Raw genomic sequence first — 26750 nt, 5'->3', positions numbered from 1 at the left:
TAACCTGAGATCACATCATGAGCTAAGTGATTTAACCTGAGATTACATGTCAGGAGCTAAGTGATTTTAACCTGAGATCACATCATGAGCAAAGTGATTTTAACCTGAGATCACATCATGAGCTAAGTGATTTTAACCTGAGATCACATCATGAGCGAAGTGATTTTAACCTGAGATCACATCATGAGCTAAGTGCTTTAACCTGAGATTACATGTCAGGAGCTAAGTGATTTTAACCTGAGATCACATCATGAGCTAAGTGATTTAACCTGAGATTACATGTCAGGAGATAAGTGATTTTAACCTGAGATTACATCATGAGCTAAGTGATTTTAACCTGAGATCACATCATGAGCGAAGTGATTTTAACCTGAGATCACATCATGAGCTAAGTGATTTTAACCTGAGATCACATCATGAGCTAAGTGATTTTAACCTGAGATCACATCATGAGCTAAGTGATTTAACCTGAGATTACATGTCATGAGCTAAGTGATTTTAACCTGAGATCACATCATGAGCTAAGTGATTTTAACCTGAGATAACATCATGAGCTAAGTGATTTTAACCTGAGATAACATCATGAGCTAAGTGATTTAACCTGAGATTACATGTCAGGAGCTAAGTGATTTTAACCTGAGATCACATCATGAGCTAAGTGATTTAACCTGAGATCACATCATGAGCTAAGTGATTTAACCTGAGATTACATGTCATGCACTAAGTGATTTTAACCTGAGATCACATCATGAGCTAAGTGATTTAACCTGAGATTACATGTTATGAGCTAAGTGATTTAACCTGAGATCACATCATGAGCTAAGTAATTTAACCTGAGATTACATGTTATGAGCTAAGTGATTTAACCTGAGATCACATCATGAGCTAAGTGATTTAACCTGAGATTACATGTTATGAGCTAAGTGATTTAACCTGAGATCACATCATGAGCGAAGTGATTTAACCTGAGATTACATGTCAGGAGCTAAGTGATTTTAACCTGAGATCACATCATGAGCTAAGTGATTTAACCTGAGATTACATGTCATGCGCGAAGTGATTTTAATCTGAGATCACATCATGAGCTAAGTGTTTTAACCTGAGATTACATGTCATGAGCTAAGTGATTTTAACCTGAGATCACATCATGAGCTAAGTGATTTTAACCTGAGATCACATCATGAGCTAAGTGATTTTAACCTGAGATCACATCATGAGCTAAGTGATTTTAACCTGAGATCACATGTCATGAGCTAAGTGATTTTAACCTGAGATCACATCATGAGCTAAGTGATTTTAACCTGAGATCACATCATGAGCTAAGTGATTTTAACCTGAGATCACATCATGAGCTAAGTGATTTTAACCTGAGATCACATCATGAGCTAAGTGATTTTAACCTGAGATCACATGTCATGAGCTAAGTGATTTTAACCTGAGATAACATCATGAGCTAAGTGATTTAACCTGAGATTACATGTCATGCGCTAAGTGATTTTAACCTGAGATAACATCATGAGCTAAGTGATTTTAACCTGAGATCACAGCATGAGGTAAGTGATTTTAACCTGAGATAACATCATGAGCTAAGTGATTTAACCTGAGATTACATGTCATGAGCTAAGTGATTTTAACATGAGATCACATCATGAGCTAAGTGATTTTAACCTGAGATCACATGTCATGAGCTAAGTGATTTTAACCTGAGATCACAGCATGAGGTAAGTGATTTTAACCTGAGATAACATCATGAGCTAAGTGATTTAACCTGAGATTACATGTCATGCGCTAAGTGATTTTAACCTGAGATCACATCATGCGCTAAGTGATTTTAACCTGAGATCACATCATGAGCTAAGTGATTTTAACCTGAGATCACATCATGAGCTAAGTGATTTTAACCTGAGATCACAGCATGAGGTAAGTGATTTTAACCTGAGATAACATCATGAGCTAAGTGATTTAACCTGAGATCACATGTCATGAGCTTAGTGATTTTAACATGAGATCACATCATGAGCTAAGTGCTCAGTTTGGAATGTTAAACACACCAACCTCCTTATGGGGCATGGCACATGAAAGCATAGCAACATAGGGGACATGTTAAATTGTGATGGGCACTAAATGCTACCCAAAATTCCTTTCCCAAGTGGAATACAAAAAAGACATTTCTGCAATGCTCCGAGCAACATGTCATAAACAACACATCCCCTTGCCTTCAATGGAAATAATTAATTTAAAACAGACGATGTATCAGTTTGCGATTCTTAGCGTGAGAAGCACATAACACTTACCCGGCTGCTCCCTTGTCAGGAACACGCATGAAATCCATGTTATGTTGCTGTTGTGTGGTTGGACGGGGTCGTTGCGGGACTCCCTCTCGCGGCAGGGTTGGCGCTTCCCCGGAGCTCAGACGCCGAGAGAAACGCTGAAGGCTGGAGCGAGAACTTGGCTGCGTTGGTCTCGTCGGAGAGTCTCTCGTTGGCTGGCACACTTTTGTACAAAAGAAACGAGGTCAAAGTGAGAAGATCAAGAGCATTTTAAGACAACTAGGTATTTTATAAATATGAATTAATGACAACTAATTGCATTCAATGGCTCTGGTCCCACAATGCTTACTCGTATAAAACTTTGTGATTTTTTTTTTTTGTATACAAGATCGAGGCTCGTGGAAGAGCTAACAATCACAAAAAAAAACAAAAAAAACTTGTGACTAAATTGTGACTTGTGACTTTGTGACTTATGTGAGTATTGTGACTAAATAGAGCAAAAAAAATTTCCAGAGATCTAAGTATATCAAATGCCCCTTCATCTATATAATCAATGCTTTTGTAGTAAGGCATCTCTCGGATCAAAACAAAAAGTGTACATTGGATACAAAGTGACACATTAAGAGGAAGCGTTATTTACATCAATGCTTTTGTAATTGATTGCCACTCGGTAGAGTGCATACCTCCACCAGGCTGAACACTTTACGTTTTGTATCCCACCAATAGGCCAGAACTAGACCTGAACCAAAATCTAATCGGCTTGTTCTATAAATGAACCAACTGATCTACAAAGTTTGGTACGAATTTATCCACAACTTTTTGAGATATCAGCCTGGCATCCCACCTTGCTCTCTGAACTGTCTGCCTATAGAATCCAAGGCCAACTCCACTCTTGGAATACTGACTTCCTCCACTCTCGCAGCCAACGTGTGGCGCTCAAAGGAACCCTTTTAGCTCCTCTCCCTGTCAAGGCTGGAGTGGAGTACCCTAAAGCAGTGTTCTCGGCCCCATCCTATTCCTAATCTCCATCAATTTTTCTCGCTGACTCTCTGGAAAATTCTCTTTATCGATTTGCTGATGACTCTACTCTCTGTCGTGACGTCCCTTATCCTTCAGACAGACGAGCTGCAGCCTCTTTCTTCTCTTCAGACCTTCAAATAATCACAAGCTGGTCAAACACTTGGAATAAGTGTTTCATTCAATCCTGACAAATCTCACACTCTCACTATCTCTCTCTGAAAGGACCGTCTGACAAACCCTCCTATCTACTTAAAAATCCTCCTGAGGAAGATATGTTATTCAAACTTCTAGGTCTCCCTATCAGCCATGATCTTTCTTGGGGAAACGACATTCCAAAATTGGCTTCCTTAGCGAGCCACTGACTGGGCACCCTCCGTTGTGAAAAGTCCTTCCTTGGCTCAGCTGAACTCCTATCCATCTACGAGGCCTTCATCCGCAACTTGATGGAGTACTGCTCTCCCCTCTGGGATGGCTCCCATGCCTCACATCCTGCTAAGCTTAATGCCATGGAAACCAAAGCCTTTAAGATCATTGGAATCTCCCTCGCTGAAGCTGAGTTTATGGGCCTATCCCTTGGCCATCGTAGACAGGTCAGTAGTCTCTCTGTCTTCCACAGCCCTTTCTGATCTTGCACCCTCTGCTCTTTCCGTGCTTTGTTCGTCCCCCCTCCAGGTTTGTGCTTTGTCCATCCACCCTCTCCACAGGTTTCTGCAGGGCTCACACAGTCCTCCATCAACCCCCTTCTGGTGAAACTACCTAAATCCCAGATAAGTACTCTTCTACACTCATTTGATCTTCTTTTCTCCCACCTGTGGATCAAACTTCATATCCTCTTCAATCTCATTCTTGCTTCCCTCCAGATCTTCAAGACAGCTGTTCACCACCATCTCAGATCGTCCTCAATCCTAAACCATGATCTTTTCTACCCTCGTTAACCCCCCCTTCCAAATCGCACATATATGCCGTCATGTGCTGTGCTTTTGCCAAGTTTAAACAAAATCAGACAATGAGTGTTCAATAAATGGTTGGAGACACGTTTAAGTAACAAAATGGCCGCCAGTTGGCCATATTGGATCTGATCCAAAAAAAGTGACACATTTGTAAGCCATAATTAATTATCTGTGTGCCATGATTGAACAAGATCGGTAAATGCATTTCTGAGAAATGGTTGAGGACGTGTTTAATATTATTTTTTATTTTTACAACTAAAATGTCCGCCAGTCTCCCAGTCAGCCATCTTTGATCAAATTGCAAAATAATGTGAGGTGCACGTGTATGCCATCATGTCCTGTGCTTGTGGCAAGTTTCAACAAAATCGTACCATGTATGTCTGAGAAATTGTTGGACACAAGTTTAAGTAACAAAATGGCCGCCAGTCAGCCATATTGGATCTGATCTCGAAAAAAAAAGACGTGTATATGTAAACCATAATTCATTATTTGTGTGCCAAGTTTGAACAACATTGGCAAATGCATGTCCGAGAAATGGTTGGCGACGTGCTCAACATCGGGTTTTGTCCAACTAAAATGGCCACCATCTTTGATCGCTTCGTGAAACAAAATGATGTGTATATGTATACCGTCATGTGTTGTCTTTGTGCTAAGTATGAACAAAATCGGTCCATACATCTCTGAGATATGGTTGCGGAAGCACGGACGGGCTGGCGGACGGACGGATGAGACCAAATCCATAAGCCCCCCGTTTCGGACTAAGTCCAATGGGGCTTATAATGATAAAGCTTATGTGATATAAAGGGATGGCTTGACCCACCTTGATTGTAGCCAGGACCAAGGCCGTGTGGGCCTGGAGGCCTGCCTCTTCCTCGAGTGCCCCGAGCAGACCGCTCATTCCTGGATGAATCTCTCCTGTTTGGTCCTGTAGCACACGTCATAAGAAACAATTTGTGACAACCAAGCTCTGAGTTATTGCAAATGTGGAGGTTTGAATACTGTTTCGTAAATTTGATTGTGAAAATAACCATTTTATGTGTTTAAAAAAAAGGAAAGAAAAATTGCTACAAAGGGGGAAAAAAGGGGGTGGAAAAGAGGGGACGAGGTTTGCAGGGAATAAGTGGGAGAGGAGAGTATGTGGGGCATTCACAGCAATCTACGAAGATACAATATTTTTGTTTTGTATACATGATCAAGGTTCGTGGAAGAGCTAGAGCATGATGGAAGGAAACAAAATGGAAAGACGGAAATACCAGCAGTGAAAGTGAGATCATGGGGAGGGGAAGAAGGGCAAATGGGCATAAACAAGCTGCACACAAGCTTAATGAAACACAGTAAGAAGAAGGGGCGGGGATGAAATAGAAAAGGAACAAAACAATTATCGAAAGAAAAGAATGAAATGGAAGACCAAATACTGCATTGGAGTCATCAGGAGGAATCCGAATAAGTAAACAGCAAAGAAGGGGTTATCAGGAGGAACCTGGATAGGATTCGGGTTTCAGCCGCTACTCCGCAGCCCGCAAATACATCCAGGCGCAGCCAAGTGAGCCTTTGAGAACATTTTCTGCAATAATTCACTTCTCCTTAGACAGATAGTGAAACAAAAAGAGAATTAAAGAAAAGCAAAAATTTGAATGAACAAAGAGAAATATGATAAAATAGAAAGAAGTGTGAAAGGAACAAAGATCAAAGATGTTGTGATGAAGAGTGGGAACATCACAATAACCCGAGAAAAGGGAATATTTGGGAATGTGGCTATATGTGGTAAAAGAGATCATGAGTATGGATGGGGGATGACCGGAGGTAGTGGTGAACCATCTCTCTTAAATCCCAGAAAGGAAGAATGAGACTGGACAGCTTGGAAGGTTGGTTCCACAGGTGAAAGAAAATGTGAACAAATGAGTGGAGGTGAGCGGAGAACCTGGATTTGGGAGTTTCACAAGAAGAGAGCGACTGGCAGACCGTGTGCGCATCCTGCAGAAACCTCGGAGGGATAGAGCCAAGAGGATCTATCCATCATGCACGGACCCATCATGCACAGCACGTCCAGATCTCGACTGTACCATGTGGTCCACATTACCCAATCAGCATCGATATAATGGAAGCATCTCTCTCAAAAGTACTCGTACAAGAAAATTTACAGAGAAGAAACAATCAACATCCTATTAATTCAGTGTCATGTTTGGTGGTCTCCTCTTCCCTCTCCACATTCGCTGTGATTTGGTCATGCATGCACGCATGCGCACACACCTTATAAAGGTGTGCATGTGTGAAGTAAACCCGGAAACCATTTGACTTTGTGACACGTGTAATAACCTCTAACGCAGCATCTCGGACCTGGGAATATCACGGTGATAATGATTTTTCTTCCTGGTGTGGGGCTGGGGGAGGTCATCTCGAGTAGAGAGATATCTACCGAGGTATTTTATAAATATAAACGTAGTTAAGTATGCATTGTATTTACATTGTACTTTTTGGCATGAGTTGGACTATAATGAATATCTCCATCATAAAATTAGACTTACCGAGCGCCATGGCAATAATATGCCACCACTGTGGAATGAATATATGGGGTGGAGGAGTGGTGGTTCGTGGGTGGGGTGTAAGTGCCACCATTTTTGTGGCCAAAATCTAAAAACTATGCGTTAAAGCATCCAGCTAGGGCGAGAACGGCGGTGGACACAGAAAGGTGCGAGACCGGCGGCGGACACGGTGAGGGGGCGAGAAAGGCAGGAAACCAAAGGGATAGGTCATGCTCAATGATGCAGCAGAGGCAGCAACGTGGAAGTCATGTGATCAAAGGAGTGATCGTCGTACTCACGAGAGTTTTTGGGCAGACCAGGCCCGATGTAAACAGTAAGCACCTTGCCACTGGGTCTCAGTTGGGCCTCGTCTTTTTGTGACAATGTAAACATCACCTATATGCAGGCAATCAATACCAATCTCATTTTCCCATTTCCATCCAAGGAAAGGTAGATCATTCATTCCATGGTTATATATTATACAACTGACATAATCGGGGGAAAAACAACAACAACAACAACAACAACAACAACAACAAAAAATCAATTGCTTTGCAATCCATGTGTAAATGTTCCCATTTATTTCTGGGATTAAAGCGCATTCCGAAATGTATATTACCTGCCGTGGTCCACCAGATCGAGGAATGCCATGCCAGCCTTCATTTCGCACCTTAAATTCCATGCTGTAGATACAGAGGGCAATATAGGTGTAGCAACAGGAACTGCAATCCTGGAGGCAAATAATGCCTCACTCACCTTCCTTCTACTTTTCTGTATCCCTGATCATTTACTCCACTATTATACAACAACAACAACAACAACAGGCATTTTAAGGCCATTTTCCCTGCAAGAGCGGGGGTTAGCCTTGTGGTCCCCATGACAATCTTCTCCATTTTGCCCTATTTTCTGCATCTCCCCTTGTTAACCCCCTTGCCCGCATTTCTTCTTCGACCATCTTTAGCCAAGTCTTTCTCGGTCTTCCCCGTCCTCTACTTCCTTCTACATTCATTTCCATCACTCTTCTCAACCAGTCACTTTCATCCTTCCTCAACACATGACCAAACCATCTCAACCTGTTCCTCTTCACAGCATCCATCACAGGCTCTATTCCACTATTATAATGATCAGATTTGTTATTTATTTATTTGAATTGGCAGCAGTGGCCTAGAAGTATACAAACTCACCTAGACGTCTAGATTTGAGATGTCAGGCAATATCTAATCACTTTGTATTTAATATGTGTCTAGTTTGGGTACGAATCTCGACCCAGCTATAAACTGGTCACCCTGATGTTTCACAGGCAGTGGGAGGCATCCATGTGTGCGCTGTCCCTTAGAGGGACGTTAAATCAGAGGACCCGTCTGGCAGCACTTGTTATTGGTGGACATTATAGATCCAACGGTGTCCTTCGTGAAGAGGAGGTGAGTTATCATGGGCACCCTGATTAAATTACTGATTTTTACTACTCTAACCTACAGGGGGCACTGCATCAGTAGTGCATTAAAAAGGATGTCGCTTCATTAGGTACAACAAGTGTGTCATCCTAATTGGTTTACTCCCCTTTTTAATGTCACCTCATCCTCATCTATATGTGACGACCTTCTCCATATCTTCCCTTTATAAGGGGTGAGGTCCAATGGCACCAATCTCCAGCCCTGCCTTGACCACGATCCTCCTCCACTCCCCTCTGTCCTCAGCCAACTCTTTCCACTCTCCAACCACCCCACCTTACTCTACTGATATCCCTCCTCACACAATCGTCCCTTCTCAACCATGGTCTACCTCTTTTCCTCCCACCTTGTTCCCTCAACCTATCCGCTCACTTTGCTATTCTCTCTTCCCCCATCTACACCAAGTGTCCAGCCCATCCCAGCTGGCGTTTCACCAATCTCACCATCAAGCTCATCTGCGCACCAATCTCATTTCTTCCATTCTCCTTCTATCCACCCTCTATACTCCAGCAATCCTCCTGACCCAATTGTTCTCGCAAACCTGCATCTTTGTTGTTGTCTCTCTGTCAGTGTCACCGTCTCTAGACCATAAAGACAGGCCGGCGTTACGCACGACATCAGAACCTTTCCTTTGAATCTCTTGAAATCTTTCTGTCTGCCATTACTCCCTCCACCCTACTCCGCACATTCACAACCACCTGATTCCTCCTCCCCACCTTTGCCTCTGACTTACCATCCCCGATCACTGTTCCCCCCAGATACTCAAACCTATTTCCTTTTCTGATCTCCTTCCCCTCTAACCTGTTATTCATTTCTTTTCTCTGCTTCCTCACCCACATCACCTCCATGCTCATCTTCAGTTCATTTTTCCAGAATGCCTCCTTCCACTCCCCCAGGACTTCCTGAATCTCCCACTTACTCTCTGCCATAACAGCTCGATTGTCTGCATACAATACCCTCCCCAGAATACCTTTCATGTTTACCTTCCTGCTTCCCAGCTCCATCACCATGATAAACATGAGTGGGCTAAGAAAGCTTCCATGCCTCAAACCGATGTTCATGTTGAACTCCTTCAACATCCCAGGACCAATCAAAACTCTTCCCTTCGTTCCCTTATACATTCATCCCTTCCACCAACTTAACTTCTGCTTCGAGCACTCCAATCCATCTCGGTGTTGAATTAAAACATTTAAAACTAGAATGATACTCTTCGACGTTGGCATGTCCACCGATATACCTCGACCCACATTATTACACCATTATACATAATTGTACCAAGTTTGATTTCAATCTGTTCAGCTGTTGTCAAGTATCACATTTTTGCCTGACATGACCTTTGACCTTTGATCTCTTAATGCTGAAATCTAATCAGTTCATCTTTGCATGCATATTCATACCACGTTTGGTCAAAATCCCATCACTGGTTCACAAATTAGCGAGGTAACATCTTTTTTACCGAACGTACAAAGCATGGAGAGGGCAGAGGGTGCAAGACCGGAAAAGAGGTGGAAGAAGACAAAGAGACCACCGACCTGTTGGTGATGGTGAAGTGATAGGCCCATAGACTCAGCTTCATCACGAGAGATTCCAATGATCTTGAAGGTGTTGGATTCCACGGCGTCAAGATGAGCAGGGTGTGAGGCAGGGGCGCCAGCCCAGAGGGGAGAGCAGTACTCCATCAAGTTGTGGATTAAAGCTATGTATGTGGATTTGTATGTTCAGGTGTGCCAAGGAAGGATTTTGCACGACGGAGGATGCCTCGTGTTCCATTACCAATCAGTTTGTAGAGCGTTTGCGAACTGCCTTAAGCAGTGAAGTGGCTTGGCAAGTGATAGCAAGCTGATTGGTAATGGAACACACCTCTGATGTGGCATGAGTTGCAGCATTTGATGTTATTTGCAGAGAGCTAATGCTCATCTTTCCCCTCCCTCCAAAATCCCTTCATCCTACCTCAACCATTGCCGATGTCATCACGGACCGCTAGGGAGGAAACATTTAGTCAGGTTCACTATGTTTTTTCGTTCAAAATCATGGTAGATTAGCAAACCTATACATTTTTGGAAACGTTATTACATGGAAAATCTGAAAATCAATGCTTACATTTGCCAATTCCGACCAATTCGATTCGACCAATTCGACCAATTCGACCAATCGACCAATTCCATTCGACCAATTCGACCATTCGACCAATTCGATCGATTCGATTCGATTCGATTCATCGAATTCGATTCGATCGACCATTCGACCAATTCGATTTGCCAATCAATTTGACCGACCTTTGCTTGTGTGGAACGGACTGTGAAAACGATGCGGACTATATTGTCGGATACGACACACAGGACAGTGATGACGAACTCTAAATGGCATATTCTGTAATCGTGTATGTTTGATGCCATTGACTGCCTGTGTATATTTTGTCATTGACTGCCTGTGTAGATGTGAAGTTATACTGACTGCATGTGTATATATGATTTTGCTGACTGCCTGTGTATGTTTGGTGATATGAATTATTGTGACACATTTTTATGTTATTAACTGCCTGTACAAAATGATAACATGTATTTGATTATGCAACTTATCGTGAATATAAAGACAGTATTTTGCAATTCAAAACCTTTGATTCGTGTCTTACCATTCCCCATAACACTAATTTGATACTTTCATTGGATTCCTTGTCCCTGAAAATATAGGTTTAGTATATTTTAAAAAGTTTTTAGGGTAATTAGAGGCAGAAATAGAACAAAATATGTATTTTACAGTGGCCATTTTGAAAATCCAAAATGGCCGCCATACAGGTATCTCTCCAAATGTAAACATTGATTTTTAGTTTCCTTATGCTATAACCTTTCCAAAAATGTATAGGTTTGCTAATCTACCATGATTTTGAACGAAATATAATTTATTGACATCGTGAACCTGACTAGTTAGTTTAGGGATGATGTACACGTATGTGCATAATTCTGTGTTAATACATCTTACGGAATGGCCTTCAAAATCAAGCCCAACCATTGAAAGCACATGGAGTCACACGGTCACGGCTTTCATGACCATTGTTATTGCAAAACATACTTGAATGGCCAAAACGTATATTATATATTATGGATAAAAAAAACCAACGTTAAGTTTCATCAAGAGCTCACCTGTTTGAAAATTTCACGGTCAATTTGCGTTGGCAGCGCTCCTCGAAGCGTTTGGACAGCAAGCTAATAAGCTCCGTCTTGAACACAGTCTCGAGCAAGCTGTCATACTGCCCTTCGTGGATTATGAGGAAGTCATCTTGTAGAGTGCTATCAAAGGGTGAACAAAAACATGGAAAAACACAAATTACAAAGTTCTTGTTTTTAAAACAATCAACAATATGAATTTAATTCATTTCATTCACATCTGAGAAATACTGCACAAATTGACAACAGATCATGGCTTTAGTAATGTTCAGAACCCAAGGTGTATGATGATGATGATGATGATGATGATGATGATGATGATGATGATGATGATGATGATGATGATGATGATGATCACCATGCTCTACGCAGATTGGTATTACTGAAGCAGTTTGTTTGCAAAGGTTACGCTCGGTGGTTTGCCATTGCCTTCCCAGCAGTCAGTCAGAGAAGTAATTTTAATTCTGGTCATGGTGCCGGATATAGCTCGCATACTCTTCAAGAAGGAGTGTGTACACTACCTAATCAATAACCTTTCACATTGCATATAATGGTAAACGATTTCATCAACAAGTTTACAGAATTAACAAAATACAAAGTGGGGGTGCTGAGTGGCCATGACAGTTCCAAAGACATTGGCATCGCGGCAACGTGATTGTCAAGTTCGCAGCTACAACAGGAACTAGAAAGGCACTCGGTGGAGAGCGCACACCTCCACCAGGCTGAACAGGTTATGTTTTGTATCCCACTGATTGGCCGGACCTGGATTTGGACCTGAAGCAAAATCGAATCGGCTTGTTCTTGTCACCAAACCAACTCGTTGACCTAGTTTAGTCATAACTCGTCCATAACTTTTTAAAATATCATGTTATATATCACTTTTGGCCAGATCTCTCATGGTGAAGAATCACTAAAAAATTAAATAATTTTCATATCCGAATCCATATTCAGATCTTCACCAAAATCGATGCCATTAGTCCTTGTCACACACACAACCTGTCCACCAAGTTTCGTCCAAATCCGTCCACAACGTTTTGAGATATCCTGCTATGTATCGTTTTTGGCCCTATCTCCCAATGGTGAAGAATCACTTTAAAAATTCTAGTAGCCGGATCCGGATCCGGATCTTCACCAAAATCTAATCATTTCGTCCTTGTCACATGCGCTACCTCTCCCCAAGTTTCGTCCAAATCCGTCCATAACTTTTGAGATATCCTATTCACAGAGGAACAAACAGACAGACAGGGGTAAAAACATAACCGGCATCCACCTTCGCTGGCGGAGGTATTAATAATCAAAATATTATTCCACATAAGAAATCTCCAATTTGCGAAATCTCATATTGTGACAACGATCATACGACTCGAATGAAACATCATTCAACCTCAAAACCTCAAGGACTTTGCATTGGCCTTTTGGCTTTCAAACTGTGCATCACAAGCTTGTTCCAACGTAAACGCTCACCTATCTATCCCTGTCTCGATTAACCAATCAAGCAACCCACACAAGCAAACAGATATTTTCAGGAATTGCACCCGTTGGTCAATTTTGTTGTAGTGCTTTGTTTCAACTCTTCTTGTCTCGTGTGCATCTCACCTTAGAGTAACTCCTTCGATCTTCTCAAGTTCGAGGCATCTTTTTATGACTTCACGTAGCTGTCCTTTCTCTGCCCCTTTTGTGACTTTCTCTCGTCCAATCAGGTAGAGATGTTTAGGTGTCAAGATGAGGTCACGTTTCACACACTAATGCAACAAATGATTATAAAATTAATAATATATCCAAAAACTTCACAAGGATATTTACAATGATGTACACTTCGATACAGGAGGACGTCATTGGGCCAATCATGTCTGCACTTTATACACCCCATTCAACCTGTCTATCAATTCACTTATCTTCATTGATTTGTTGACCCCATGTTGCTGGGAGAGAAGACAACAGCAACAACAACAACATGCATTTTAAGGCCATTTTCTCTGCTAGAGCGGGGGTTAGCCTTGCGGTCCCCATGACAATCTTCTCCATTTTGCCCTATTTTCTGCATCTCTCCTTGTTAACCCCCTTGCCCGCATTTCTTCTTCCACCATCTTTAGCCAAGTCTTTCTCGGTCTTCCCCGTCCTCTACTTCCTTCTACATTCATTTCCATCACTCTTCTCAACCAGTCACTTTCATCCTTCCTCAACGCATGACCAAACCATCTCAACCTGTTCCTCTTCACAGCATCAATCACAGGCTCTATTCCCATCATCTTTCGCAATTAATCATTTGTCTTCCTCTCTCTCAACGATACTCTGCACATCCATCTAACCATTCGCATTTCCACCCTTTCCAGCCTTCGTTCCTGCTCTACGTTCATTACCCATGTCTCGCTCCCATAAATCATAAACACTTCTCACACATGCAGCATACACCTTTCCCTTCAGCTTCAACGACACTCCCCTCCTCGTCAGCACGCCACTCAGTTCCCGAAACTTCTTCCATGCACATCTCACTCTAGCAACCGTTGCCGAGTCTGATCCACCTTCTCCATTCAGCATGTCTCCGAGGTAGCAAAATGTTTTCACACCTTCCAGTTTCCCGCCGTCTCCAAGATCCAACTCAACATTTCCTCCATCTGCAGCTCCCTCTGTGCACACCTTACATTTGAATGTAGCTGCCACACTGGTTAATGACCCTCTCAGACCACTACATTTTTGATGAAGCCACTCAGCGCACATTGTACATTGAATGGAGTCCAAGTCCAAGCTTTGGCGACTTCTTCTTGCAAAGTTTTGCCTGTTTAGGATGAGAGAGGCCGAGTTTTGTGGGATCGAGGACCACACTGAATACAATGACCTGGATGGGAATGAGAACTGAGCCGTGGATGGCAGCTTTGGTGAGGACGAGGGCCGTGCATATTGATCGACATGCATTTGGAATGCTGCCTGGTGCACAGGCATTGAAGCTTCTTGGGTTTTGCCAACACTATCCCGTCAAGGAAGGATGAGACCAAAAAGAAAGACACCAAGACTGGGCATACCCGTAAGCCACATGGGAGGTCACATGGATCTACAACTTCGCCACTCCGGAGGAGGAAACAGAGCACGGATAAGGAGACAGCTTGGTCCATGAGTCATGGTTCCTTTGTGGGGTGAAGATGGATATTTCAGGACCAGGGAAGGCTCAGTTCCATCTTAGAGACTCGGGAGTGGAGCTGACGACAGGTGATGACAGCTGGCGCGTACACACACACACACGTACATCAATTGTGATTATAACTACACATGCGTGATTTGTCATATCCATATCCATATATATTTATATATAGTTATATAAAAACAGTATATGCTTATTATACGTGATTATACACGTTTATGTGTGATTATACAATCATATAATACGTGACAGATTATACTTATGATATACACACATACTACACACAGATACACATACACACAGATACACATACACACACACACACACACACACGCACACAAACACGCACACACACACACACACACACACACACACACACACACACACACACACACACACACACACACACACGACTTTACTTCAGACAAACATAGCCACATGACCTTGGTGGATGTAAGGTAACTCCTCAGGGCACCCCGAGTATACTGGCGATGCCATCTTGTGACGTAGCTTTTCTCTCCCCAGTTAGCGGGGTGATCGAGAAGAAATATCTAAATCGCACTCCCCCTCCCCTGCCACACCCCAGAATATGCCAACCCACAGGGATTGTCCTTACTCTATCCTTTAAATGATGAGCATAAAGCAAGGTAGCAGCCTGCACCATTTAAAGTTATTAGCATGATTCTGTCAGGATCAGGACGGAATCACAGTCCTTCCAGACTTAAAGCGGATGCTCCAACCAATAATGTCAGCGAGTCTGGTGAATTTAGCAAACAACGGTTCAGTATTTTCAAATTGTACTATTGGTCTTTAACATAAATGCATACATGAGTCAGTGAGCTTTACCTGAAGGACATGCTGTGGGATGCAACACCTGTGACCTGAGGAAGTTCCCTTTTTAATTCTGATGCATGGGAAGTGATATGGAATTTAAAATAGCTAAACGTAAGATTATAATTTGCACTTTATTATACCACACTGTATGGGTGGACCAACAACATGGCGGGAAGTTACTCTTTGGCTTTCTTTATATAAACGAATTACATCATGCATTCATTACACATCCCTCCGCCTATCATAATGTAAGTATTCCCTAAAAATGCACAAGTTTAAGCTTGTTCATCTCTGCTTTGATAGCAATTATCAAAACATGGCCTTCGTATTCTCTGAGACCTGGGAACTGCACTGTGACAGTACAAGTTGCTACAAATTGTTATCTTCATTGGAATGAAACTTCGATACGGTCTGGCACTCCGCTCTGCACACTAAACTCTCCTCCTTTGGTATCCATGGAAATCTCCACGCATGGCTTGCGGACTTCCTCTCTGGTCGTAGTCAACGTGTGGCCCTGAATGGGTTTCTCTCATCTCCCCTTCCTGTTCAGGCTGGAGTTCCCCAAGGCAGTGTTCTGGGCCCTGTGCTTTTTCTGGTCTTCATCAATGATCTATCCGACTCTCTGGAAAATCCTCTCTATCTCTTTGCTGATGACTCCACTCTCTGCCGCTCCATCTCATCCTTCAGATCGGCAGTCTGCAGCCTCCTCACTCTCTGCAGACCTGGACAAAATCACAGACTGGGCAAACAAGTGGAACATGTCTTTCAATCCTGACAAATCTGACACTCTTACGATGTCTCTCCGAAAAGACTGTCTAGACAACGCCTCCCATCTACTTCCTCAACAATTCTCTCCAAGAAGTTCTGTCACTCAAGCTTTTGGGTCTCACAATCTGCCATGATCTTTCCTGGGAAAAACACATTTTCCAAGCTGGCCTCCCAAGCCAGTAGCTGACTGGGCATCCTCCATCGTGCGAAGACCTTCCTGGGCACTTCTGAGCTCCAAACCACATGCAAAGCTTTCATCCGCAGCTCAATGGAATACTGCTCTCCCCTCTGGGCTGGTGCTCCTGCCTCACACCCAGCTCGGCTTCACGCAGTTGAAACCAAAGCTTTCCAGATCATCGGAATCTCCTGCGATGAAGATGATTCTGAGGGCCTTTCTCTCTCTCACCGCAGGTGGGTTGGTGGTCTTTCTGTCTTCTACCGACTCCTCCCGGCCTTGTCCCCCAGCTCTATCTGTGCTCTGTCCCCCAAATATTCCTACAGGTCGCACAAGATCTGCCAGAAACTCTCTTCTGGTAAAACTGCCAAAATCAAGACTCTCTGCTCACCTTCACTCTTTCATTCCTCTTTTCTCCCGCCTCTGGAACAAACTCCCACACCCTCTTCTATCCCTCTCCTCCCTCCAGGTCTTTACTGTTGAACAGCGGTTCACCACCATCTGTTATCTTCCCCCATCCAAAACCTTGATCTTTTCTACCCCCGTTAAAACACCCCAAATCCGCCTCTTTCAATCTCCAACTTCTTTCCTGAAATTCCTAGCAGTGTTCATTTGCTTTATACCGTGTACCCCTCCCTCCTCCTCCAGCCCTTCCCCTTCCACAGATCTACCGATGTCCTTGTTCTCTACTGTTGTTGTGCTTGTGTGCTTCCCTCTCTCTCCCTCTTGTCTACAGCTCCTTTCATTGTATGTTTTATGTGTCTGTGAATGTTTTCATGTTTAATGTGTTAGCTCTTACACGAGCCTCGATTCTGTATACAAAAAAACCCCAAAAAAAAACAACAACATTTCTTAAGCTGTATTTTTCCTGTGCGTGCCTTTTATAAATCCTTTTAGTTTCTCATATTTGGCTAAAGAAATCTCAAATTACAAAAATGCAAAGATGGAGTTTGCAAAATGAGGTCCGAGATACTATTTCCCTAAGCAAATATTTGTGCAGCTGGAAGATACTTTGTGCAAGGTAAAACATTTAAATAATGAAAAATAATTGGAAGATTTTCAAGTTTCCATATTGATTTAAAAAATTCAGATGTCATGTAAGAACGGATATTATAGAAGCTCTCTACGCGAAACCTAGAATATATTTTGTCAATTCAAGGTTGACAAAGGTGTGCTAATCGCCATGGGGACTAGTTTTGGGCGTTCCCCCTTCATCAGAGCAAGAGGACGAAGGGTTAATGACCGAAACAAACCTTTGTCTACATTTGTTTGGTAAAACCTTATATTTGATTGGTCCGCCGACACAGACAGATATCGTCTTATTTTCTAATTCTTAGGCTGACAGAAGAGCTGTCACACACAATATCACACTCACATGTAGACTGGTACCAGACAACACGGGACTTCGACTTCAGACAAACACAGCCCTTGACCTTGGGAGAAGTAACTTCTCAGAACACACTGGGTGCCGGTGCCTTCCTCTAGGGGCGGCGCATTTCTCTACACAGTGGGGCATTGTTTAGGGATGCGAACCCCATGGTGTTTGTCCGTGCTCTATCCTCCAAATGCTTAGCTTCAAGAAAGGAAGCAGCACGTACCTGTTGTGATTCAGCTGGGGTCAGAATCAAACCGCTGTCCTCCCAGACTTACAGCAGATGCTCTAACGCCAAATGACACCGAGTCTGGTTCCTGCCCCATTCATATTACCATTTAAGGACGAGTTAAAAGTAATATGGAAGAGTAAAACGAGCCGAAGATAGATCATCGTGTTTTGTAATTCAGCAGACTTAAATGTTAAAACTTCAATGTTTTTTAAAATTATATTGCAGATCCAACAGAGATTGACCCATGATCTCCAAAGTGAAAGTCCCACCTTGAATCGTCGGTCATACTTGTTCACTCGATCAGCAAAGTCAACCCTCTCTCGTTTATCCAGGAACTGGCGTATCTCTGGCCTGTCATCCAAGCCAATGTAATCTCCCACAAAGTTCCTGTTCAGGCTGTTTTTCCGACGTTCTTTCTTGTTTAAGAGAATATCTGAAGCTTTGGGGGAGAACAAGAGCAGAAGATAATGTTAAAAAATTTATCTCTTATTTATCAATTATTTTGCAAAGTTTTTTTTAAATCAAAATTAATCTTAAAGACTACTCATAAAAAAGCAAATATAATTTGACAATGTGTTGATAGATATATCTCTGCCCACTGTTATGTTTGATTTCAATTAAAGGTCATGTGAAAATTCAAGGTCCAATGAAAAATTCAAGTTCACATGAGAGGAAGTGCAAGACAGAAAAGAGATAAGTAGAAGAGAGAAAACATCAGATGCATCTAACTCAAAATGTTTTTTTTGTATACATAGTCGAGGCTCATGGAAGAGGTAATGCTTGTACACTGAAAGGATCAGGGCACAACATGACAAAATGAGCAGTAGAGAGAGGGGGAAGCACCAACAGCAGAGTTGAAGGCCAAGATAGAGGCAGACTTAGTCAAACAATGGGTGTGGGGAGGAATGGGGGCAGGAGAGGATGCACGGGGTGGACAAGATGGATATGGAAGGACATCATGGTTTTGGATTGGGGATGATGTAATGTGATGGTGAACAGCTCTCGTGAAGACCTTGGGGGGTGGGGGGATGAGATTGACGGGGACATGGAGGTTGGTTACACAGGCAGGAAGTGGACAAGAGCAGTGATTCTGGATTTTGGGAGTTTCACCATAAGGGGGTTGATGGTGGATCGTGAGTGCCTTGCAGAAACCTAGGGGCGGGGGGAAGGCGTGGGGGGACAAAGCATGGAAAGAGCAGTGGGTGCAAGACCAGAAAGGAGGTGGTGGAAGGCAGAAAGACCATCGACCTGTCTGTGATGGCGAAGTGATAGGCCCATACACTCAGCTTCATGGCCAGAGATTCCAATAGTCTTGAAGGCCTTGGTTTCCACGGCGTTAAGCCAAGCAAGATGCGAGGCAGGGGAGCCAGCCAAGAGGGGAGAGCAGTACTCCATCAAACTGCGAATGAAGGAATTGTAGGTGGATAAGAGTTCAGGTTTACTGAGGAAGGATGTTGTACGACGGAAGATGCCCAATTTGTGGCTGGCTTTGGAGTCCAATTTTGAAATGTCATTTGCCCAAGAAAGATCATGGCTGATCGTGAGATCCAGGAGTTTGAGTGACAACTTCCTCAAGAGGATTCTCAAGAAAGTAGATGGGGGGTGGGGGAGGAGGGTTGTGAGACGGTCCTTTCGGAGAGAGATAGCGAGAGTGTGAGATTTGTCAGGGTTAAAAGTTGTTCTCCAAGTGTTTGACCATCTTGTGATTTTTGTCAAGGTCTGTAGAGAGAAAGAGGCCGCAGCCTGTCTGTCTGAATGATGAGGGATGACACAGCAGAAGGTAGAGTCATCAGCAAAAAGATAAAAAGGATTTTCTACAGAGTCAGACAGATCATTAGTGAAGCTCAGGATGGGGACTGGGCCCAGAACACTGCCCTGGGGCACTCCAGCCCCAGATATGACCTGCAAAATGATTTTCAAAGGGCACATGGCCTTTGAGCTGTTGAACTCAAAATTTAAACAGTTCCTCTTTCTATCGCAGTCCATACTTGTGCCAGGTTTGGTCAAAATCCCTTCAGCTGTTCACAAGTTATCGCGGTAACGAAAATCTGCCATACACGCATGTACGTGTAGATGGAAGGACGGACAACCCAAACCAGAGGCATTCAAAGTCTAATGTACAATTGAAGCAAGGCATCCATTTGACAGTTGTACCATTATGATGTCATTGGTCACTACAATTGTTGATCATTGTATGCGCATCCATTGTACCGGGACTCAACAGTACAAAAAATTTAAATTACCAGATGAGCACTGCATTGTTGGATCATTCTCATTTGAAAATGTTTCAACACCACATTTATTTAATTTTCAAATCTGATTATGGATCCGAAAGCTACTGTATGGGATCATTTTAGTCGGATTCATTGATTCGGACATTGTTGCTGGCACTCCAAATTGATAACTTGAGACGTCTGGACGCATGGTTCAGCTGTGAGTCTCAATTACAAGCTTCTCTTTAAGACTCAATAGTTTTATTTATTTTTAAAACAAAGGTTTAAAGTAAACATTATTTTGAGGCACAGTCCCTCCAAACATGATGATTTGCCAAGAGCACAGGGGCAACTAATATCTCGTCAAATGAAAAATGGCCGCAAATAAACATACCAGGTGCTTTTGCCTCTCCAATCTTTTCTATCCCCGTTAAAACACCCCAAATCCACCTCTTTCAATCTCCGACTTCTTTCCTGACATTCCTAGTAGTGTTCATTTGGGTTTATACGTGTAACCTCTCCCCTCCCACATGCCCTCCCCCGCCCACAGATCTACCGATATCCTTGTTCTCTACTGTTGTTGTGCTTGTGTGCTTCAATCTCTCTCCCCCTCTTGTCTCCCGCTCCCTTTATTGTATTTTTTTTTTTTTTTTTTTTTTTTTTTATGTCTGTGCATGTTTTCATGTTTAATGTGTTAACTCTTACACGAGCCTCGACTCTGTATACCAAAAAAATCCAGGTAATGGATATTTTTTGTCTAAATTACAACATATTAAGACAACTATGAATTATCATTTATAATTTTATAATCTCCTTGAGTGAACAGGTTATCGCGGTAAGAAAGATTTAAAATTAAAGGGCACATCAACATATACATTTGACCTTTTGAACTAAAAATGTAATCAGTTCATCTTTATGTTAAAGTCCATACTTGAGCCAAATTTGGTTGAAATCTCTGGAAAGAGTCACAAGTTGTCATGGTAACAAAAAACCTGATGACGGCTGGACGGAGGCACATAAAAACAACCCAAAATCATAATGATGCCGGCCTTTGGTTGAGGAGGCCTAAAAAGCTCTTTAATGGGCCTCAACTACTACACAAAACGGCAAAAATGACAATGTTCAGAATGTTCGTAAATGATGGACGCAGGCCTCACCTTCTTCACGCATCTTTGCGTTGCGTTTATGAGACACATGCTTCCTCCAGGCCTTCTGGATGACTCGGGCATATCCGTCATACTTCCTCTCACGCATCTCCTCCAGGAGAAACAGCTACAGACAGGCAACCGCCGTTGGCACACAAGTAGGTCTTATCTTGCAATACTACAAGCAGTGTTGCAAGATGAACGAGTGAGTGTGCAATTATCAACAGTTAACAGTGATATCTCCTCCAATTTTTAAAACTGATTTCTAAAATGAAATCTCACGAGGTGTTACCTCTGTTACCTCCTGCGTGAGGGATCGTTTAGGGAACACCATTATTGGATAACGTTTTTGTTCTTACTGACATAAACAATTGTTACTGATCATACAGATTCATTGGATGGTGTCTAATACAACAACAACAACATGCATTTTAAGGCCATTTTCCCTGCTAGAGCGGGGGTTAGCCTTGTCATGTTAGCCTCATGACAATCTTCTCCATTTTGCCTTATTTTCTGCATCTCCCCTTGTTAACCCCCTTGCCCGCATTTCTTCTTCCACCATCTTTAGCGAAGTCTTTCTCGGTCTTTCCCGTCCTCTACTTCCTTCTACATTCATTTCCATCACTCTTCTCAACCAGTCACTTTCATCCTTCCTCAACACATGACCAAACCATCTCAACCTGTTTCTCTTCACAGCATCAATCACAGGCTCTATTCCCATCATCTTTCGCAATTCATCATTTGTCTTCCTCTCTCTCAACGATACTCCGCACATCCACCAAACCATTCGCATTTCCACCCTTTCCAGCCTTCGTTGCTGCTCGACGTTCATGACCCATGTCTCGCTCCCATAAATCATAAACACTTCTCACACATGCAGCATACAGCTTTCCCTTCAGCTACAACGACACTCCCCTCCTCGTGAGCACGCCACTCAGTTCCCGAAACTTCTTCCATGCACATCTCACTCCAGCAACCGTTGCCGAGTCTGATCCACCTTCTCCATTCAGCATGTCTCCGAGGTAGCAAAATGTTTTCACACCTTCCAGCTTCACGCAGTCTCCAAGATCCAACTCAACATTTCCTCCATCTGCAACTCCCTCTGTGCACACCTTACACTTGAATGTAGCTGCCACACTGGTTAATGACCTTCTCAGACCACTACATTTTTGATGAACCCACTTAGCGCACATTGTACATTGAATGGAGTTCACTCTGACACCCTTCCTGCACACAGCACACGGCCACTTCCCTGTTCTTTCCACCTCACCACATGCTTTGCTTTACCACTTGCCATCACCTTTGGCTTTCCGATATTCACCTTCAGACCTTTTGTCTCCATACATTCCTTCCACTTGTTCATCTTCTCCTTCAGTCCATCCATACTCTCCGCAATCAACACCAGATCATCTGCATACAACAACTCCCACGGCAAACCCTCCTTTACGTTCCGAGCCAGCACGTCCATCACAGCTACAAATAGTAGTGGACTTAGTACCGACCCCTGATGCACTCCCACCTTCACCTCAAACTCACCACTGTTCCCGTCCTTCGTCCTTACAGCTGTGCGCGCTCTTTCGTACATTGCCATCACTACTCTGATAAACCATTCCTCCACTCCTAACTTCCTCAAAGCCCATGTCAATGCTTCGCGTGGAACCCTATCGATTGCTTTCTCCAGATCAACAAACCCAAGAAACAACTTCTTCCTCTTCTCCATGTACTTCTCTTGCACCTGCCTTACAATAAAGATCGCGTCTGTCGTTCCTCTTCCTGGCATAAATCCAAACTGCATTTTGTCGATCTTCACCTTCTTCCTTATCCTCCTCTCCAACACCCTTTCCAATACCTTCATTCCATGCTCCAATAACTTTATCGCTCGGTACGAGCCACACTCCAGAGGGTCACCTTTCCCGTTGTATAGAGGGACGAGGGTACTCAGTTCCCAAACCACTGGAATGCGGCCTTCTTTCACAACCAGATTGCAGATCTATGTCATTCTCTTCACACCCCAACTTCCCGCTGCCTTCAACATATCTCCCACAACTCCCGTCGGCCCTCCCGCTTTTCTACTCTTCATTGCTTTTATCGCTTCCTCAACTTCCTTCTCAGTTATCCTCTCTGCCGGTCCTAAAATGTCTAATGTCTAATGTGACTGTCAAAATAAATTATAAAATACATTTGGAAATTTATTCGATTTCCGACTCAGCTCAACACAGTGAGGGCACATCCATGCTCCATGTTGTGAGTGTGCCTGGTCTGGTACTCGGTATGTTGAAGGATCCTGGGTTCGTAGGCTTGGGATCCGAGGAGTTCCATATCTATTCATTCCCCCCTTGCACCATGGTGACAGCTGCTAAAGATTATTTATTGTTTTGTGTGTACTCATTTATTTTAAAAGTAACTAGAACGACACTCTTCGACATCACGACATCAACCGATATGCCTCCGCCAACTTTATTACATCATTATACATACTTGTACCCATTTTGATTTAAATCCCTTCAGCTGTTCTCAAGTTATCACATTTTACCTGACATGCCCTCTGATCTTTGACCTCTTGATGGCATAATTCAATCAGTTCATCTTTACATCATTCTGCATAAGTGTACCAACTTTGGTCAGAATCCCATTACTGGTTCACAAGTTATCGCGGTAACAGGATTTTTATGCCTCCGCCGACAAAGTCGCCAGAGGCATTATGTTTTCGGGTTGTCCGTCTGTCCGTCCGTACGGGCTAAACCTCATTTTTCTCAACAACCATGTGTCTGATTGAGACAAAACTTTCAGGGTAGGAGTGACACCCATGCAGAATGTTTTATGATAATTGTGACGTCATGGGTCACGTGGTATGGCAGCTATTTTGGATTAAAAGCAAATAATTAAAAAGTTATTTCTTGGAAACCGCTGAATGGAAAAATTTGAAACTTGGCACATTGTCAAGTACTCCCAATGGGGAACAAAAGCATGATAGTGATGACATCATATGTGAAGTGGTATACCAGCGAAAAATATTTTAATCGAATTCCTTATCCTAAAAATCTGAAATTGCATGTACATGATCTATGACCTATTTGTATTAAAATATTAAATTTATGACATCATAGGTCACATGGTTTGGCAGCCATATTGGATTTAAGGAAAACATTAAATAATTATATCTCTGAAACCGCTCACCCTATCGATGTGGAATTTTACAAATATCATCGAACAGCACTGTTGAATATAGTCTGAAAATGATGATGTCATAGGTCACATGGTTTGGCAGCCACATTGGATTTAAGGAAAACATTAAATAATTATATCTCTGAAACCGCTCACCCTATCGATGCGAAATTTTACAAATATCATCGAACAGCACTGTTGAATATAGTCTGAAAATGATGATGTCATAGGTCACATGGTTTGGCAGCCATATTGGATTTAAGGAAAACATTAAATAATTATATCTCTGAAACCGCTCACCCTATCGATGCGAAATTTTACAAATATCATCTAACAGCACTGTTGAATATAGTCTGAAAATGATGATGTCATAGGTCACCTGGTTTGGCAGCCATCTTGGATAGAAAAAAGAACCTTATCCAATCAACACGAAACTTCACAAACGTGATCCCCTACTCATACATATGCAGAGTGATGGCATCTACCCGTTGAGGGACTATGCAAAGGCATATTAGCGACAGTCTCATTGTTCTAGTTTTTAGCCAACATGACCTCTGACTTTTGACCTCGTGACCCCAAAATCCAATCAGTTCATCTTCACCTCATTATACATACCTGCATCAAGTTTGACTAAGATCCCTTCAGCTGTTCTCAAGTTATCGCAGCAACAAAAACTTATCACGGACGGACAACCTGAAAACATAATGCATCCGGCGACTTCGTCGGTCGAGGCGTAAAAAGGTGGATTCTTCCATGGTCTACTTATGTCCTTGTAATTCACATTAAAGTTCAATGGAGTCCATTAATATCTTGCTCATAAATGTGATTCATGTCCATGAAAGATCCTCCATGAGCCTTTAATAAACTTGAACAAAAAATAGAGATACAGTAATAAGCAAGGCTGCACAAGCACCTGTCATGCCCTTTGCTATCACATTTCTTTTTGTTTACCACTATTACCCATGGTGCATTGCGAATGACATCAAGACATTTTAGTTACAGCTATGTAATGGCATGGAACATTATGCTGGAAATCGATTATTTTGTGGCCCAATGGGCAACGGTCGACTCTTGTTAAAACAAAAACCGACACAAATTGCGATAAGACAATAGGAAGAAAAAGTAAATGTCGTGAAACCAATTGGGGGATAATCATAAAAATATGTCTCTGGCAATTTGCTTCAATGAGACACTCACTCCCTGCTGCAGTTTTCCCAATGAGGAATCACAGCTGAACAAAATAAATAATGGGAAGGTAAGAACGAATTGAAAACAAGCTGATGTTGGCACATGATAAATACCGATTGTAGTCAGGTTCACTATGTTTTTTCGTTCAAAATCATGGTAGATTAGCAAACCTATACATTTTTGGAAACGTTATTACATGGAAAATCTGAAAATCAATGTTTACATTTGCCAATTCCGACCAATTCGATTCGACCAATTCGACCAATTCGACCAATCGACCAATTACATTCGACCAATTCGACCATTCGACCAATCGATTCGATCGACCATTCGACCATTCGACCAATTCGATCGATTCGATTCGACCATTCGACCAATCGCTTCGATCGACCATTCGACCAATTCGACCAATTCGACCAATCGACCAATTCGATTCGACCAATTCGACCATTCGCTTCGATCGACCATTCGACCATACGACCAATTCGATCGATTCGATTCGATTCATCGAATTCGATTCGATCGACCATTCGACCAATTCGATTTGCCAATCAATTTGACCGACCTTTGCTTGTGTGGAACGGACTGTGAAAACGATGCGGACTATATTGTCGGATACGACACACAGGACAGTGATGACGAACTCTAAATGGCATATTCTGTAATCGTGTATGTTTGATGTCATTGACTGCCTGTGTATATTTTGTCATTGACTGCCTGTGTAGATGTGAAGTTATACTGACTGCATGTGTATATATGATTTTGCTGACTGCCTGTGTATGTTTGGTGATATGAATTATTGTGACACATTTTGATGTTATTAACTGCCTGTACAAAATGATAACATGTATTTGATTATGCAACTTATCGCGAATATAAAGACAGTATTTTGCAATTCAAATCCTTTGATTCGTGTCTTACCATTCCCCATAGCACTACTTTGATACTTTCATTGGATTCCTTGTCCCTGAAAATATAGGTTTAGTATATTTTTTAAAGTTTTTAGGGTAATTAGAGGCAGAAATAGAACAAAATATGTATTTTACAGTGGCCATTTTGAAAATCCAAATTGGCCGCCATACAGGTATCTCTCCAAATGTAAACATTGATTTTTAGTTTCCTTATGCTATAACCTTTCCAAAAAT

At 42.4% G+C, this 26750-nt stretch overlaps 1 protein-coding gene across 1 annotated transcript in view; it reads right to left on the bottom strand.

Annotated features, from left to right (window-relative positions):
• LOC137420984 (unconventional myosin-Ie) overlaps window positions 1–26750 on the bottom strand; it is a 155137-nt gene that overhangs the window by 5044 nt on the left and 123343 nt on the right. Inside the window, exons 20-27 of the mRNA XM_068106574.2 lie at window positions 21265–21379; window positions 18164–18333; window positions 12974–13119; window positions 11354–11500; window positions 7382–7445; window positions 7062–7158; window positions 5061–5165; window positions 2295–2493 (exon numbers count right to left, since the gene is read on the bottom strand). Of these exons, the coding sequence (XP_067962675.2) occupies window positions 2295–2493; window positions 5061–5165; window positions 7062–7158; window positions 7382–7445; window positions 11354–11500; window positions 12974–13119; window positions 18164–18333; window positions 21265–21379 (1043 nt within the window). The remainder of the gene's footprint in view (window positions 1–2294; window positions 2494–5060; window positions 5166–7061; window positions 7159–7381; window positions 7446–11353; window positions 11501–12973; window positions 13120–18163; window positions 18334–21264; window positions 21380–26750) is intronic.

Source organism: Myxine glutinosa, chromosome 2 (genome assembly GCF_964187855.1).
Source record: "Myxine glutinosa chromosome 2, kmMyxGlut1.1, whole genome shotgun sequence".
NCBI classification, from domain to species: Eukaryota; Metazoa; Chordata; class Myxini; order Myxiniformes; family Myxinidae; genus Myxine; species Myxine glutinosa.
This window is presented reverse-complemented; position numbering and strand designations above follow the sequence as displayed.